At 47.8% G+C, this 15,582-nt stretch overlaps 1 protein-coding gene across 3 annotated transcripts; it reads right to left on the bottom strand.

Annotated features, from left to right (window-relative positions):
* Positions 1–1,756: 1,756 nt before the first annotated feature.
* Positions 1,757–15,222, bottom strand: RAB19 (RAB19, member RAS oncogene family). Of its 3 annotated transcripts, XM_026512174.4 has the most exons (5): positions 14,452–14,618; positions 12,363–12,586; positions 9,919–10,102; positions 2,534–2,851; positions 1,757–2,081 (listed from the first exon to the last, which is right to left on the bottom strand). In XM_026512174.4, exons 2-4 carry the CDS (start codon positions 12,561–12,563, stop codon positions 2,583–2,585), a joined length of 654 nt encoding a protein of 217 aa, XP_026367959.2. In that variant the 5' UTR covers positions 12,564–12,586; positions 14,452–14,618; the 3' UTR covers positions 1,757–2,081; positions 2,534–2,582. The 3 variants fall into 3 exon arrangements, with proteins under 3 accessions (XP_026367959.2, XP_026367951.2, XP_044244667.2); XM_026512166.4 differs by having other exon boundaries at positions 1,757–2,851; positions 14,452–15,222; XM_044388732.3 differs by having other exon boundaries at positions 1,757–2,851; positions 14,469–14,618.
* Positions 15,223–15,582: the final 360 nt, after the last annotated feature.

Below are 15,582 nucleotides of genomic sequence, written 5' to 3'. Positions count from 1 at the left end.
GTGGGAGAGGAAGAAGCAGGCTCCCAGCAGAGCAGAGAAGCCAGATGCGGTGCTCGATCCCAGGAGCCTGGGATCATGCCCTGAGCGGAAGGCAGACGCTTAACGACTGAGCCACCCAGGAGCCCCTGAGACGTTTGTAATCCTATTATTCATCTGAAATGTCCCTTTTAAAACTTAATTTTCTCAGAACTCAGTTGTTACCAACTATACAATTTGGGGGGTGTGAGAAAAATGCCAGAGTTCAGTAACACACAGCCTTCCCGTAGCACAGCTCTGAAGGGAAGACTGTGGAGCTGGCTTCACAGTGCGGGTTATGAGGCTGCCCTGAGCTCCAGGAAAGCCTACACTCCCCTTTCCAGCAGACCTATTTCGGCAGAAGCCCAGGCTTGGTAATTACAGGTGCTGGTGTTCAGGTTCTCACACGTGTACCCTGTTGATAGGAATCTTTAAACTCCATCCAATCCTCAGAGTGCAGAACCCAAGAAGCTGATGAGGTTTCCAGAATGTTGAGACGGATGTGCACAGAAATGAAGGAAAATTTTTGTGAGACGTTATTTTCTATTTTGCTTGGCCTCTTTCTTCTTTGCTCACTCTCTCCCCTGACCTACTCAATTTTCCTTACCCTTCTTGATGACCATCTGCTTCTTGCCTCCTCAGAAAATCATGCAGTGGCTCAGTACGGATGTACTCCTGATGTGCCCGTGGGATTCTGAGGTGCCTCACCCTTCCTTTAGAACAATAACATGGAGAGGAAAGAGGTCAATCCACTCCGATGCATGTATTCTCTCTGGCAGGGAACTAGATTTCCCTCCTGTTTCCTTAAGGTACGTGGTTTATTTCAACAACAAATACATAGTGAAATGAATTAAAATGTTATTAATTCTCTATGATATTCCTCCTAACCTCACCCCCCCAACCTCTATACAGTAGCAATTTGAAAGTTTCAGTGTGGGGAACAATCGCCCGGCAAGCTTGGCTGAGTGTGGATTTCTGAAAAGATTCTGATTCCGTCAGTCAGTCACAGGGCTCAAGAATCTGTAACAAGCATCCCCTGGCCACTCATACGTCTGGTTGGCAAACTACACTTGGAGAAGTGTTGCTTTATTGTACTGTTTGATAGATGTATGGTGTGAACCGCATATGTAGTTTAAATTTTTCTTGTAGCCCACGTTTATTTATGTATTTATTTTTAAAGACTTTATTTACTTATTTATTTATTTATTTGACAGAGCAAGGGAGCACAAGCAGGGGGACAGTAGGGGGAGAGGGAGAAGCAGATTCCCCGATGAGCAGGGAGTCCGATGCAGGGCTCCATCCCAGGACCCTGGGATCGTGACTTGAGCCAAAGGCAGATGCTTAACCGACTGAGCCATCCAGGTGCCCCTCGTAGCCACATTTAAAAAAGTAAAAAGAAACAGGTGAAAATGGATAGTATGTTTATTTAACCTAGTGTATCTAAAATATTTCAAAATGTAATCAATATAAAATTATTGTAAGATACTTTACACTCCTTTTTTTTTTTGTACTAAGTGCTCGAAGTCTGGTGTGTATTTTACACTTAGAGCTTATCTCATTCGAATTAGCCACATTTCAAGTACTCAAGAGCCACACATGGTTAGTGGCTATCTGTTTTGTGTGGTTTCAGCTGAGGTGAGTCCCCATGGACCTTTCCTGGTTCGGAGCCATTGTTGCAGCTGGACCAGCCCTTGTGGTTCTTACTATCATTACAAGATGTGCCCCAGCAACAACCATCAGGGAACTTGGAAAAAACAATGTTTATTATCCAAAGGTTCTGGCAGGTACAGGGCACGCATGGGGTCCACACAGCGAGGTCAGTATTGGCTTGACGTTCATCTATAAGCCAACTGAATTTCAATTCCAAAGTGAGTTTTCATCCAGCAGATAATCTGGTATTTTAGAAGCACATTGTTGGCATCTCCCACATTCAAGGAGGGTGGTCACATCAGCCCAGCTAGGATAGAGTGAGATCCAATTCTTTCTCCATCACATGGCTCTTGACCATTTGGCAAGACAGTATTTATGGTCTTGATGTCAAAGGCTTTGCTCCCCAAACTAAAGACCTGAGGTGTGAACATGAGGAAGCAGAAGTTAACAGCATTCTGGTTTATCACTGCAGGCTTTTCTTCCCCATCGCCCCCTGCCCGAGCTCCTTGAAACAGCACTGGAATGTTCTAAACATCCTCTCCCCTCTCTTGATATCCCTCCTTTATTCTTTCCTTCACTACCCTCTTCTTCAAGCGAGAAGCAAAATTCAGTAGAAAACGGCTGAAGGGTTGAGGAGACAAAGTGGAAGGATAAAGTAGAGCAGACCTTGTCCTTCCTACCCCTGCGCCTCAAGTCCGAAGCAGAACCAAGAGAAACAGTGGTGTGGCTTTACTCAGTCAGCAGGTCTGGTCTCTGGTGTGAATGGAGGCAAAGTGCTCCCCATCCAGGTGGGAAGGGGTGAGGACCAGCGGCAAGTCTGTGCTTTGGTCCGAGAGGCTTCGGGGCAAACAGCAGGGTATCCAGTTACCTTCAGCGTCAGACACGGCATCCGGTGGCCGCAACTGGCCTTGAGAATCTCAGCACGCGCAGTGGGTCTTCTCCCTCGGACCCTGGGCCACAAGGACCGGCCTAGAATCCGGGGCCAGGCTGTTCAGGGCGCTCTCCCCAAATAAGTGCAGGCTGTTGCGGGCGATCAGCTCCCTGGCCATCAGCATGAAGACCTCATCTATGTTCTTAGACTCCTTGGCAGATGTTTCTAAAACAGCAAGGAGGCCGTACTTCTCGGCCAGGGTGCAGGCATCCTCAAACAGGACATGCCGTTTTTCCCACAGGTCGCATTTATTTCCTGGGAGCGAGAGAGAAGCAAAGAAGGAGGAATTGAATCTGTTTGGTTTTTTTGGTTTTTAGTGAACCTTTACAAGAAACATTTTAGTTCGACAGTATGTAGGCATGATTCATTCCTAAACAGCTGTTGTGGGCAGATTTACTGAAAATGAAACCACGGATGGATGGAAACAGAGCCACGGTCTTAATTCACTGTTAAATGAGATCTTGAGGAGCTGTGAGAAATGGAGGCCGTGTTTTATTAGCACGGACAGGTGGAGCCTCTGTGTTCTAGGGAGAGACGGTCCTTCCTTCCAAGTCTAACACGGTAAAGACTGTGCCACAGGGAGTGTCTCGGTCTTCTCTCTTCTTCCTTCAAATCTTGTTTCTCTTTCTGCTCTCTTTTCCAAAGCACAAAGGTTTGGGTACTGTGGGATGGGGCCCGGGCTAGCTGAGGAAATCGTGATGGGATTTGCCAGTTGAACGTATGGAATGAATATGCAGGATTTAGCCATGACTTAAATACAATAATGTGCAGTTCATGAATTCTGACCAACATATATGCTCTGTAACCATCATTCCCTTCAGGATACAGAACATTCCCTATTACCCCAGAAAGTTCCGTGAGGGGTTTTATGAGCATGGTTATAATTTTTAAAAAATTATTTAATTTAATTTATTTATTTATTTGACACAGAGAGAGAGTGCGCACAAGTAGGGGAAATGACAGGTAGAGGGAGAAGCAGGCTCTCCACGGCGCAGGGAGCCCAATGCTGGGCTCGATCCCAGGACCCTGGGATCATGACCTGAGCCGAGGGCAGACGCTTAACTGACTGAGCCGCCCAGGCGCCCCTGAGCATCCTTAGAGAAGGAAGAGTGACTCATCTCTTTTGCTTCTCCACTTCAACCCTACATTCATCCAGTCGTTGGACTTGGATTTCTCTGAGGCAGGAATCGAAAGGTAAAATTGCTTCCCTACAAGATTTGTTCTACCAGACATCAGGATTTATTACAAAGCTACCGTAATTAAGACGGGCCAGACCGGTGTTTCTCAACTTGTTTTTTCCCATAAAGGAGCCTTCTTAGATCCTTTCCCCCATAATTAACCCTCCCCACCATGAAAACCTTGAAAACTTTTAATTTTGAAACAATTATAGACTCACGGGTTGTTGAAGGAGGTCCTTCAGGGAGGTCTAGCGTACCGTTCACCCAGTTTCCCTGTTGGTAACCTCTTGGGCAGTGATAGTCCGACGTCAAAGCCCGGAAATGAACATTGGTACATCCCACAGAACTTACGCAGGTTCCCCCAGTGATATGGTGCACTCCTTTGCATGTGTGTGCATGTAAAATTGATGGATTGACATAAACTGAAATTAAAAATGTCTATTCAGGAGGCGCCTGGGTGGCTCAATTGGTTAAGTGGCCAACTCTTGATTTCAGCTTGGGTCATGGTCTCGGGGTGTGGGATCAAGCCCCCACGTCAGGCTCCTTGATTTGCGTGGAGTCTACTTGTCCCTCTGCTCCTCCCTCCACTCATGCTCAATCTCTCTCAAATAAATAAATAAATAAATAAATAAATAAAATCTTAAAAAAAAATGTCTATTCAGGGGTGCCTGGCCGGCTCAGTTGGTAGAGCATGGGACCCTCTTGATCTCAGGATCGTAAATTCGAGCCACATGTTGGGTGTAGAGATTACTTAAAAATAAAATCTTTTTATTTTATTTTTAAAGTAGGCTTAAGTAGGGCTCACTAATGCAGACCCAGGCTGCAGGCTGCAGGATTCCAGCCCTCTGTCAGGCAACGTTGGCTCAGGGCTAAAGGAACCATTCTTACAATGGTGTTCAGTCTGAGATGCCTACCCACTTTTACGGTGGTGGGCTGAAAACTGACTCCCAAAGATACTAGGTTCTGATCCCTGGAAATTAAATGTTACCTTATGTGGAAAGAGGGTCTTTGCAGATGTTATTAAGAATCTTGAGATGTGGAGAGGATCCTGGATTAGATGGATGGGCCCCGATACAGCCACATGTATCCGGCTGAGTGGGCCGGGGGGAGACTTTACACACACAGAGGAGGTGAGGTGAAGAGGGACGTACACACTGGACGTCACGGCCACAGGAGAGAATGCTGGCAGCCGCCAGAAGCTGAAAGAGGTAAAGAACAGGTACTCCCCTAGAGCCCCCAGAGTGGTGTGGCCCTGCAGATGCCTTGATTTTGGCCCAGTGATACTGACTTCAGATTTCTGGCCTCCAGAATTGGGAGCGAACACTGTCCCGTGATTTAAGCTGCTCAGTTTATGGTAATTTGTCACAGCGGCCACTGGAAACTAACTCAGGTACATATCTTCAAGACAGCTGCATGCATATTTATAGCCCGTGAGGTCGAAGCTCAGGGCACAGCTGTGCTTCTGGAAGGCAGGTGTGAGAGGCTCTTGGTGGGGGAAGTGATGCTGTAGGAGTGGGAGTCCCTAAGCTGGGAGTCTGGTCTGCTCCTTGCGTCCCTTACTTTGAGCTGTGAGTGCTGGGTTCTGCCTTTAATGACCTGCTCCCCTAACCTGCCCCACCCGCCATCAACTGTCCAGTGCCCAGCCTCTCCACAGCTGGGGGCTGCACGCGTCAGGATGAGCCGGGACACCTGGTGGAAGCAAAAGAAACCGTGTGTTTGCCACTTGTGATCCGAGTCCTTGCGTGCTAAGGGCTATGTGTTCGGCACCCAGAGAGATGTTCCTGCCCCGAAGGGAGGAGTTCCTCAGCTCTTTAGGGAGACAAGACAGACACACAGACAGTTCAACTACTGTACCAGAATTTTCTGATCCGAGACAGGCCATGAAATAATACAGGCCAAGGACCAGGCGAATGGTAAGAGTTGTTAGTAGTACAGGTGTATAATCCCTTGTCCACAGTTCCCAAATCCAAAAACCTCAGAAATCCCTAAGGGTATTTGGCAATTCCTCTGACAGTAAAATCTGCCTTACACTGGCATTTGAAGTTTTTCTTCAACCTGCTTTGTGTGACTATGTCACCCGTTTCACTGCACTGCATAAATAAGGATGCATTTGAGCTTGGGGTGTTGGCCCAGACCGACTGAGGGTGTTACGTAACATTGAATGCATTCTTCTAAGATCCGGCAAATTCTGAAGGCTGACACTTTAGGCACAAAGTTTTTGCTGAGAGACCGTGGACCTGGGAATACAACAGCACTTGAAGTGGAAGGTTTGCCTGAAATAGTAGGTCCCGAGGGAAGTTAGGAACGTGAAGTTGGCTCCTGACCTCTCCCTCTGATGGAGAGTACCCACAGCTCGGAGGTCACCAACCGCAGAAGGGATGAGGAAAAGGTAAGAGCCAGCCTTCTCCAGGAGGAAAGCAGGTTCCTTGTAGGTTGTGCTCAGGAATTTGTACGCTATCTTGACAGCAATGGGGGGGCCAACAAGGATTTTAAACAGAGGGACACTACCGAGGGGCTGGTCTTCTGGTAAATGGCCGGAGAGGAGGGGCAGTACGGATCGGTGCACAATCATCTCTTTGACATTTGTGTGACTGTGAGAGGCTGCGGTAACCTTGTGAGAGAGACACTTGTGTGAAGAAATGTGGAAACAGGAAGGAAGATAAGAGTGGGGGCGAGGACACTTCTGTGAGGGAACAGCACAGTTGACTTTTCTAGATTAAGGTGAGGAGGCCATGGAGACAAAAACAGGAAGACCCATTGTGTCAGTCCTTGGGACTGGACACGTCATAAACTGACACATCCTGACCATCTCTGGGGACATTTCTAGAACCAGTTACAAAGTGGGGCAGAGACGGTTGCGAGGAATGACAGACTAGGGTATAAATACCACAACAGCTGTGAGATTCCTGGAAATCCTGCAACATCTTAGCATTTTAAAAAGATTTTATTTATTTATTTGAGATAGAGTGAGAGAGAGAGAGAGAGAGAGAGAGCAAGCGCGTGCAAGCACGAGTTGGGAGGGGTAGAGGGAGAGGGAGAAATAGACTCACTGCTGAGCAGGGAGGCTGTCGCTGGGCTCCATCCCAGGAACCCTGGAATCATGACCTGAGCCGAAGGCAGAGGCTTAACCGACTGAGCCACGTAGGCGCCCCCATCTTAGCATGTTACCCCCTCCTGTGCCCCATCTGTGTCTGCAGCAGAGGAACTAGTAGTAGTTAGGGAGGGTGCTGGGGGTAGAGCTCTCGAGGGAGGCCAGGACAGCCCCGGAGGTTGGAGAAAGGGTGTTGTCTTCCAAAGATAGCTCAGAAGGGAAGGGGCCCGGGGGGCATGCAGCTTTGCCTTGCAGGCTTCCAGGCCCTGAGGAAGAACTACTTCATTGTGGGAAGCACCCGAATTTAATGGAAAAGAGATCCAGTCCACCTTCCTGGGGAAACTTTGAGTGTGATTAGAACGGCTTCATTCCCCTCAGTGAGATGCACGTTTTCCACCCTTGTGTGTCCTTTCTCTGGGAGCTACCCCTGGTGGGGTTTCCTTCCACCCTGGAGGTCATGGATGTCCTTCCCCGTCAGCTCTGCTCTACCCTGTGGGCCCTGAGCCCCTCTGTCTAGCACAGCGGAGCGTCATCTTTGCTCCACCAGGAAATAATGGCTTCCCCTTATTGGGGGGTCCTAGCACTGTGCCAGATGCTTCCTATATATCCATTCAACTCAACAGTACACCCGAAGCAGGTGTCAGTCTCATAGATGAGACAGAAATTTAGAGAGAGTAAAGAGCCCAAGTTCAGAGGGGAGGGGCAGAGAGGGAGATTTGAACCCCAATCCATCTGACTCCAAAGTCCAGTTAAATGCAGTGACTCAGAGGGCTCAGAATTGTACCTGGAGTTGGCTAAGCTGTTTAGTGTCACCTGTCACCAGCATCTAGCACTGCCCCTGGTCCTCACACCCTAAGGGGGGGCGCTCTGCTCCGTCAGGGAGCAGCTGTCCTGAAGGATGCGGGACACCTCGGGGAGCATCCTCCTTCTTGCTTCCCAGAAGTGGTTGTTGGGGAAGAAATTCGGCTCTTTTTGGGGTCAGTGCTTATTTCTCTCACTCTGAACTCTGCTTGTGGAAGTGTCCTTTGTATCAGAAGTCCAATTACAAAGGTTTCTGGTCCCAAAGGGGGCCTTTGGGTGAGAAGCTATAGAGAGAGCCATCTCGCTCCTCCCAAAGAGATGAGGTGCCCTCTGTGGGGAGGCCTCACTAATCTCTCCTCCCTGGTTTCCGCCATGTGGGCCAAGCCCCTCTGAGAAAACGAGGGGACGGAAGGGGGGGAGGGGCATCTGCTTTGGCAGCAGCCTGTGGAATCTGGGGCTTTTGATCTGAGGTAGCAGGAAGGAGGGAGCACGCTCTAGGCTCTTAGAATGACTTTGTTTCTCAAGTTAGGAGGAGCGGCATGAGTTCCAAAGCAGCATTCTCTCCAAGTCTGTGCATAAGACAGGAGCCGAACTGCGAAGCAAAACGCCCTTTCTGGAATCATGGCAGTAATAATGAGTGGGCTAGATGTGCTAAGAACACGTGCCATCGGCCTCTTCTAGGGCCCACCCGTGGCCAGGCTTTGCATTCTGTGAGCACCTTCACCATCGGGGCCCAGCTCTTAGTCTCAGGTAGGCACCTTGCCCCACACCTGCCTGTCCTCGGGTTGGCCAGCAGCCTTTGCCGTGAAAAGAAGGAACGGGGCAATGGGATTCCTTTGTGAGCATGCAGATCCTGAGAGAATGAGGAGGTTTATGGCAGGAGCAGGTGGGGGGTGATGTTTTGAGAGATTGCATGAGTAAGATGTGAGAAGCAGGTCCGAGAGAGGGGAAACAGGTGCACGATACAGACCAAGGAGGCTGGTTACCAGAGCCCGGCCCTGAAGGAGAATGCACAGGTCCTGCCTGTCCGTGGCAGGGGCCAGGGCGGGGGGGGGGGGGGGTGGTGGAGCAGGCTGGCTCCACTGTGTCTCCTGCTCTGGCTGGGGCTCGATTGCTGGCTTTTCCTAGGTCCTAGGAACTTGCACCCTCACCATAAGCCCTGAATTATTTGGAACATAGATGGGACAGTTCCTCAAACAAACTTTCTAGAACACATCCTATAGTTTATTAAACACTAACTTGGTGCCAGGCACTGCTAAGCAATTTATATACAGTATCTCATTACATTTTTGCCACAACCCATTAAGTATTAGTCACATAGATCAGGAATTAAGGCTCAGAGGGTGACTGGCCACAAAGCTAGAACATGCTTGCCAGAGAATGAATCAGCCATTAAATATGGTGTGTTTAGGTCTTTCTCAATCTCCCAGCTAGCTGTCTAGACTTGTGCTGTGCAAACTTCCATTTGCCCGTGAATCTCCTTAAGATCCTCTTAAAATGAAGATTCTGATTCAGGAAGTCTGGGATGCAGCCTGAGATCTTGCACTTTGCACAAACTCCGGCTGATGCTGCTGGCCCACGGACCACATTTTGAGTAGCAAGGGCCTAAACCATCTTGCCAAAATGAAGCAGCCACTTAGTTAATAGTTGTGTTCATAGGAGGAAGGAAAAGGCAGCTCTGTTTGCAAAACTGAAACTACAGAGAAGGGATGGAAATGTTACACCTTCTGAACGTACAATAGGACCGCTCACATTAGGCCATTTCCTTTGTGTCGCTGAAGTTGCTGTTAATTTCAATGGTGGTTTGTCGTTAGGATTTGCTTAAGATCCTAGCAGGTGTAAGGAGTCATTCACGGGTGTGGGTCCATGCCTCTGAATGGCTCCCTTGGGGATTTGGAACCACCTGATACTGTGAACCTCAGCCTACAGGGTATTTCCTGTGTGGTCTACACACATTTGCATCAAATCAGTTGGGGCATGATGCCTTCATCGAGAAGCCCGGGCCCCATCTCCGGGATGATACACCTCTAGGGTGGGTCTTTGGAATCTGTATTATTAACAAGTTCACATCCCTCCCCCCCACCCCCATTCTCAAGTGAATCTGATAGGAGTTTTGTGGCCACTTTTTGAGGTCCCGTCCAACACCTGCACTTTACGATTTCACGTTCCCTTGCCATCAGAAATGCACAAAAAGCCGAGCATCTGCAGAGGGGACCAGGAAAGAAAAGGTAAATGCTTTGAAAACGCCATACCAATCAGCATGATGACCAAGTTCGCTGCTCCGTATTTTTCTATCTCGTGGATCCAGTGAGGAACAGACTCGAAGGTGGACCGTCGGGTGAGGTCGTAGGCGATGATGGCGGCGTGGGCACTGCGGTAGTAGCTCTGAGTGATGGTCCGGAAACGCTCCTGGCCTGCCGTGTCCCACACTTGCATCTGGAAAAGGGCAGGAAAGGGGGGTCCGCATCAGCAGTTCCGGCGCCTGATGGGACCTTGCTCACCTAAGTCGTCTGCAAAAGGCAGCTTCCTGGGTCTCACTTCAAGATACCCAAATTCAGTAGGTCAGGAGTGGGGCTCAGGGATCCATGTTTCTCTTTGCTCCTTAGGGTGAGTTGGATAAGCTTTCAGGTTTGGGACCCACCACCTAAGGGACACTGATATTCTTGACCTTTATACTTCCGTCATCCCTTTGTCTAGATTTTGGTGTTAACCTTTTGGACCTGCTCGTTGATCCCACTCAAGGTGATAGCATTGGCTGAACCGGTCTGATTTTAAAGGACCACTCAGCTGTGTCTGCTTTGGAGTGTCCTTACAATAATAACTTCTCAGTGACCATCCCACTCCAGAGCACCCAGTTGTACACCCTCCCACCGCGTCTGAGGGTACCCGTTTGTTCACTCTCTCACACTATTTATAAATGCATGAATTATTTAATTATTAGTACTATTAATTAATTAATTATTCCATTAAGTTAAGCTCGGCACCCAATGTGGGGCTTGTATTCATGACCCTGAGATCAAGAGTCACATGCTCTACTGACTGAGCCAGCCAGGCACCCCTATAAAATGTGCTTTTTAAAGAAAAATGCAAATGTACCCCAAACTAGAGAGAATAAAACAAGGAACCCTCATATAGCCATTATCCAGACGCAATAATTATCAAGATTTCACCACTCTTTTTATTATTTTTTTTATTTTTATTTTTTAAAAGATTTTATTTATTTATTTATTTGATAGAGAGAGAGGAAGCACAAGCAGGGAGAACGGGAGAGGGAGAAGCAGGCTCCCCATGGAGCAGGAGCCCGATGCGGGGCTCAATCCCAGGACCCTCAGACCATGACCCGAGCCAAAGGCAGATGCCTAACCTGACTGAGACACCCAGGCACCCCAAGATTTCACCACTCTTGCTTCATCTAGCCCCTTCTGTTGATTTCTTTGGGTTGTTATTTTTAAGTGAATTCTAGACTTCATGTCATTTCATTTGTATCAAAACTGGGCATTTCCTTACATAAGCACAATGCCACGATCACTGCTAATCAGCTTTCCAATAACTCTTTGGTGTCATCTAATACGTTAAAATTTTCTTGATTGTCTCCAAAACGTCCTTTTTACTGTTGTTTTTATTTAATCAAGATCCCAAGCATGATCGTGCTTTACATTTTCACCAACACTTTCTGATCTCTTTTCTAATCAAATGGGTAAAATCTCTCACTGTTATTCGAATTTGCACTTTTAAAATTATGAGCGAGAATGGGCCCCTTTATATCTTGACATAAATTTCTGAGCTAATTCTTACCAAATTTATGAAATAGCAATTGTGTCCAATCTGTGGACTGCCTACTTTTTGTATTTGGCTGTTAGTCTTTTTCTTAGATATTTATTGGGGCCCCTTTCACATTTTGTCAGTTCCATATTTGCAAATATTTCTTTCCAGTTTGTCATTCATGTTTTGACTTTGTTTATTGTATTTTTGTGGCTGTAGAAATTTGACCTTTGTATCATTATATAGAGATGTATAAATTTGGCCTTCAGGTACTTACGATTGAGCAATTTTTTCCTTTATGGCTTCTGGGTTCTTGTCTTAAAAGGCTGATATCCTAGGGCATCTGGGTGGCTCAGTCAGTTAAGTGTCTGATTTTGGCCTGGGTCATGATCTCAGGGTCCTGGGATCAGCTCTGCATTGGGCTCTGCACTCAGCACAGAGTCCAATTGTCCCTCTCCCCCTCTCTCTGCCTCCCCCCACCCTCTCCCCCGATTGTGCATGCTCTCTCTCTCTTTCAAATAAGTAAATAAAATCTTTAAGAAAAAAGGCTGATTTCCCCATTCCACAATGAGAAAGATAAATATTCCAATGATCTTTTTTCTGGTATTCTTATGATTTCATGTTTTATATTTAGATCTTATTCCTTAGGCATGTGTTTTGGTGTTAAGAACTCTAGCTAAGGGGGGCGCCTGGGTGGCACAGTCGTTAAGTGTCTGCCTTCGGCTCAGGGCATGATCCCGGTGTTATGGGATCGAGCCCGACATCAGGCTCCTCCGCTGGGAGCCTGCTTCTTCCTCTCCCACTCCCCCTGCTTGTGTTCCCTCTCTCGCTGGCTGTTTCTCTCTCTGTCAAATAAATAAATAAAATCTTAAAAAAAAAAAGAAGAAAAGAATTCTAGGTAAGAGAGGAGGAGCCAATCCCGTGTCTTTCTGACCTTCACTTTCTTGCCATCGATATCGAGGGAGCGCACAGTGAAGTCCACCCCAATCGTGTTCTGCTGTGCCTCTGTGTAGACGCCAGATTTGAAATGCTGCACCACACACGTCTTCCCCACATTGGAATCCCCAATGAGGATAATCTTGAACAAATAGTCAAAATTCTCATCTGCTGCCCTGGATGAGCTGGAGAATTGCATGGCTCCTGCCACCTAGAGTGGACCTAGGAAGAAAAGGAATCCAGCATCTTTTTAGTGAGCTAGGCACGGTCCTATCAGGATCCAGGCACCGTTCTAGGCACTCGGGATGTAGGACAGGACAAGAGAAAGGTAGGTTATTCATAGTACTTGCATTCTTGTGGAAGAAGGATATTCCTGGTCAGGTACAAGGGAGCTGTCCCCACACGACCACACCTGGCCTACGTGGGTTGGCATTACTTTAAAATGAAGAGGTTGAACTGCCATTCTCTGGACCCAGCACACAAGTGACATTCGAAGATGAAGGCATTGACTGAAATCTTAGTCATCGAGGCAAGGAAGTGTCCCACGCTCTGTCAAGTGCCCAGAGCAGGAGGATGGCAGGAAACGACTACAGGAGTGTTTCACCTGCCACTCAGCAGCTGGGGGACATGCCTTGTTGTCATCCTAGCTCCACTTCTCACGGGGAGGAAAACTCCCAACTACGGAAGACAGACCATCCAGGCAACCAGCAACAAGGACCAACAAGATGTGACAGACAAGTCAGTTTGGGGAAGAGTGATATGGCCTTTTTCTTCTGATTTTCTTGACCAGGAAATTGCGATTTCAGTATTCAAGATGAAAACTGTGGGGAGCGCCTGGCTGGCTCAGTCAATAGAGCACGTGACTCTTGATCTCAGGGTCATGAGTTCAAGCCCCACGTTGGGTGTAGAAATCACTTAAAAAATAAATAAACTTAAAAAAAAAAACCCAAAATGAAAACTATGGTCTTCAAGTGTTTATGGCATATTTTACTGTAGGCTGGGAAATAACTTAAAGTTTCTAATGCCAGTGTTTTCCAAACTAACTGATTATGTCACAACTATCTGGAGGAGAGAATTAGAAAAATATATGGCTAGAGCCCACCCAAGATCTGCCAAATATATTTAAAGACACACACACACACACACACACACACACACACAAGCACACACTCCCCAGGTGATTCTGAAGACCATCCAGGTTTGGGGAGCACTGATGGACACAATCACTCCCCTGAAACTATTCCCACCTCAGCATTTCTGCTTCAATATGTACCTGTACTTTGATATCTTTGATCACAGGGAACTCACTACCTCCTGCAAAAATCCATTTGGCATGTCCAACTCTAACTTACATGGGGTTGAACTCTATCTCCCTGGGGTTTCCATCTGTTGCCCCTCGGGCTGTGCCAGGACTTGGCAGATTCCTATTCCACATGACAGCCCATCAGAAATCTGAGGCAGCAAACATATCCCCTCAAGGCAAATATCCCTGGGCCTTTCAACTGTTCTTCACATGATGTTGTGTTGGGTCTCCTCATCCAATGTTCCATAAAAATACATGAAAACTTAAACCATTTGATGATTAAATTTGACATGCTTCACATTGCTCCTGCCTTATGACACCCTTCTCCATTTCTTCCAGTTTTATTTTTTGGTTTTCTCTAAAAGTCAGAAAAGGACACGTCTGTATCATCACACAAATTAAAAAGCACACAGACTCATAATCCGTACGTGCAAACCCTGAGCTTTAAATGGATGCGGAAAGCTCCCGTGCCTCTCCTGGACGCCTCTGAAATCACCTATGGCAAATGACCCAGCAGACAAAAGACACAATGAAACCAGTTTTTCCCTTCTGGCTTCTCAAATAAAGGAGGCCATTCCACTTCCGGTGTCATATCACTGTAATTCGAGCGGGGATCTTACTTCCAACTTCCCCCTGCCCCAGGTCAGTCCTCCGGGGTTGCGACAGAAGCCCTCTTTCCCTCAGCCGGCGCCCCCTGCAAGGAGAAACGAGCGGTGCCCCCCCCGCCGGTGGCCTCCATCCCGCCTCCTGTAGCCCTGACCTTCCCGGTTCACCTGTTGCTCACCTGGCTCGCTCTCTCACCTCTGCTGGCAGGTAATGTTTACTTTATTCTCCTCGCTTTCCTTTCCAGCCCTCCGCGCCTTTCGTCCTCCCGTCTGGCCGGCGTGGTGAGAGCTGTGGGTCGGTCCCCAGCTGTCGGGCTTGGCGACCTGAGAAAGTGAAAGGAAAGCGCGAGCCCTCCCACCGCCCCTGAGCCCGGCGCGGAGCTGCCGTTGGGTACAAAGCGCAAGGTGAGGCGCTGGCCAGCGCGCCCCACGCACTCAGCTTGTCCTCCCAGCATTCGTCACCTAGCAAAGCCCAGCGAGAAGGACTAGCCGCTGAACTCGGCCACGATCTCTCCAGCCGCCCTGGTCCTTCCTTCCACTCACCTTCTCTTTTGCAGCCCTTGCGCCCCGGTGTTTCCCGGGGTCCCTCGTTTGGCTGGGGTGGGGGTGGCTAGTTGAGAGGGAGGCAAGGTCAAGGAGAATACAGATCTAGATCTTGAGACATTTGACTTTTTGTGGACTTGAATAACTCTTTCTGAGGGGCCACTGAGAGAAAGGAGGTGACCCAAAGAGAAGCTTAAACAAACCAAAACAACTCTGAACTTGCATGGGAAGAAAGAGCTGAAAAACATCTGATTCCCTTCCTCAAAAAATCTACCACAGAACAAAGGTTAATTTCTCGGTCTGGGAAAACCTAGAGTTTATCTGTCTCCTACTAGCAGTCAAGCATAAAGCTGAGGTGAGTTTTCCCTGGAAGAGTCACCGCTTGTCCTATCTCAGGGACTAGATTTTCTCCATAACGTGGAAGGTAAGGTGTAGACAGTTAAGCTACCGTGTGCAAAACGGAAACATCAGATTGATAAAATATTTAAATTGGTACAGTGTTTTCAAACTGCGGGCTGAGAACTATTAGTCATGAAATCCATTTTGATGGGTGGCAACTAGCATTTTTTTTCTTTTTTTCAAGAAGGTTCCATGGCCAACATGAGCCTTTAACTCATGACCCCAAGACTGAGAGTCAGTATGCTCTACCAACTGAGCCAGCCAGGTGCCCCACAACCAGCATTTTCACGGAAGAAACTAGGACAGAATTTCAGAATGTTGTCTCATGCGGTAAGGCTAAGAACTCTTTTGTACACTGTTTGGGTCAG

This window comes from Ursus arctos, unplaced genomic scaffold (assembly GCF_023065955.2).
Source record: "Ursus arctos isolate Adak ecotype North America unplaced genomic scaffold, UrsArc2.0 scaffold_3, whole genome shotgun sequence".
In the NCBI taxonomy this organism is placed as follows: Eukaryota; Metazoa; Chordata; class Mammalia; order Carnivora; family Ursidae; genus Ursus; species Ursus arctos.
The sequence above is the reverse complement of the archived record's forward strand: the minus strand, read 5'-3'. Positions and strand labels throughout refer to the sequence as shown.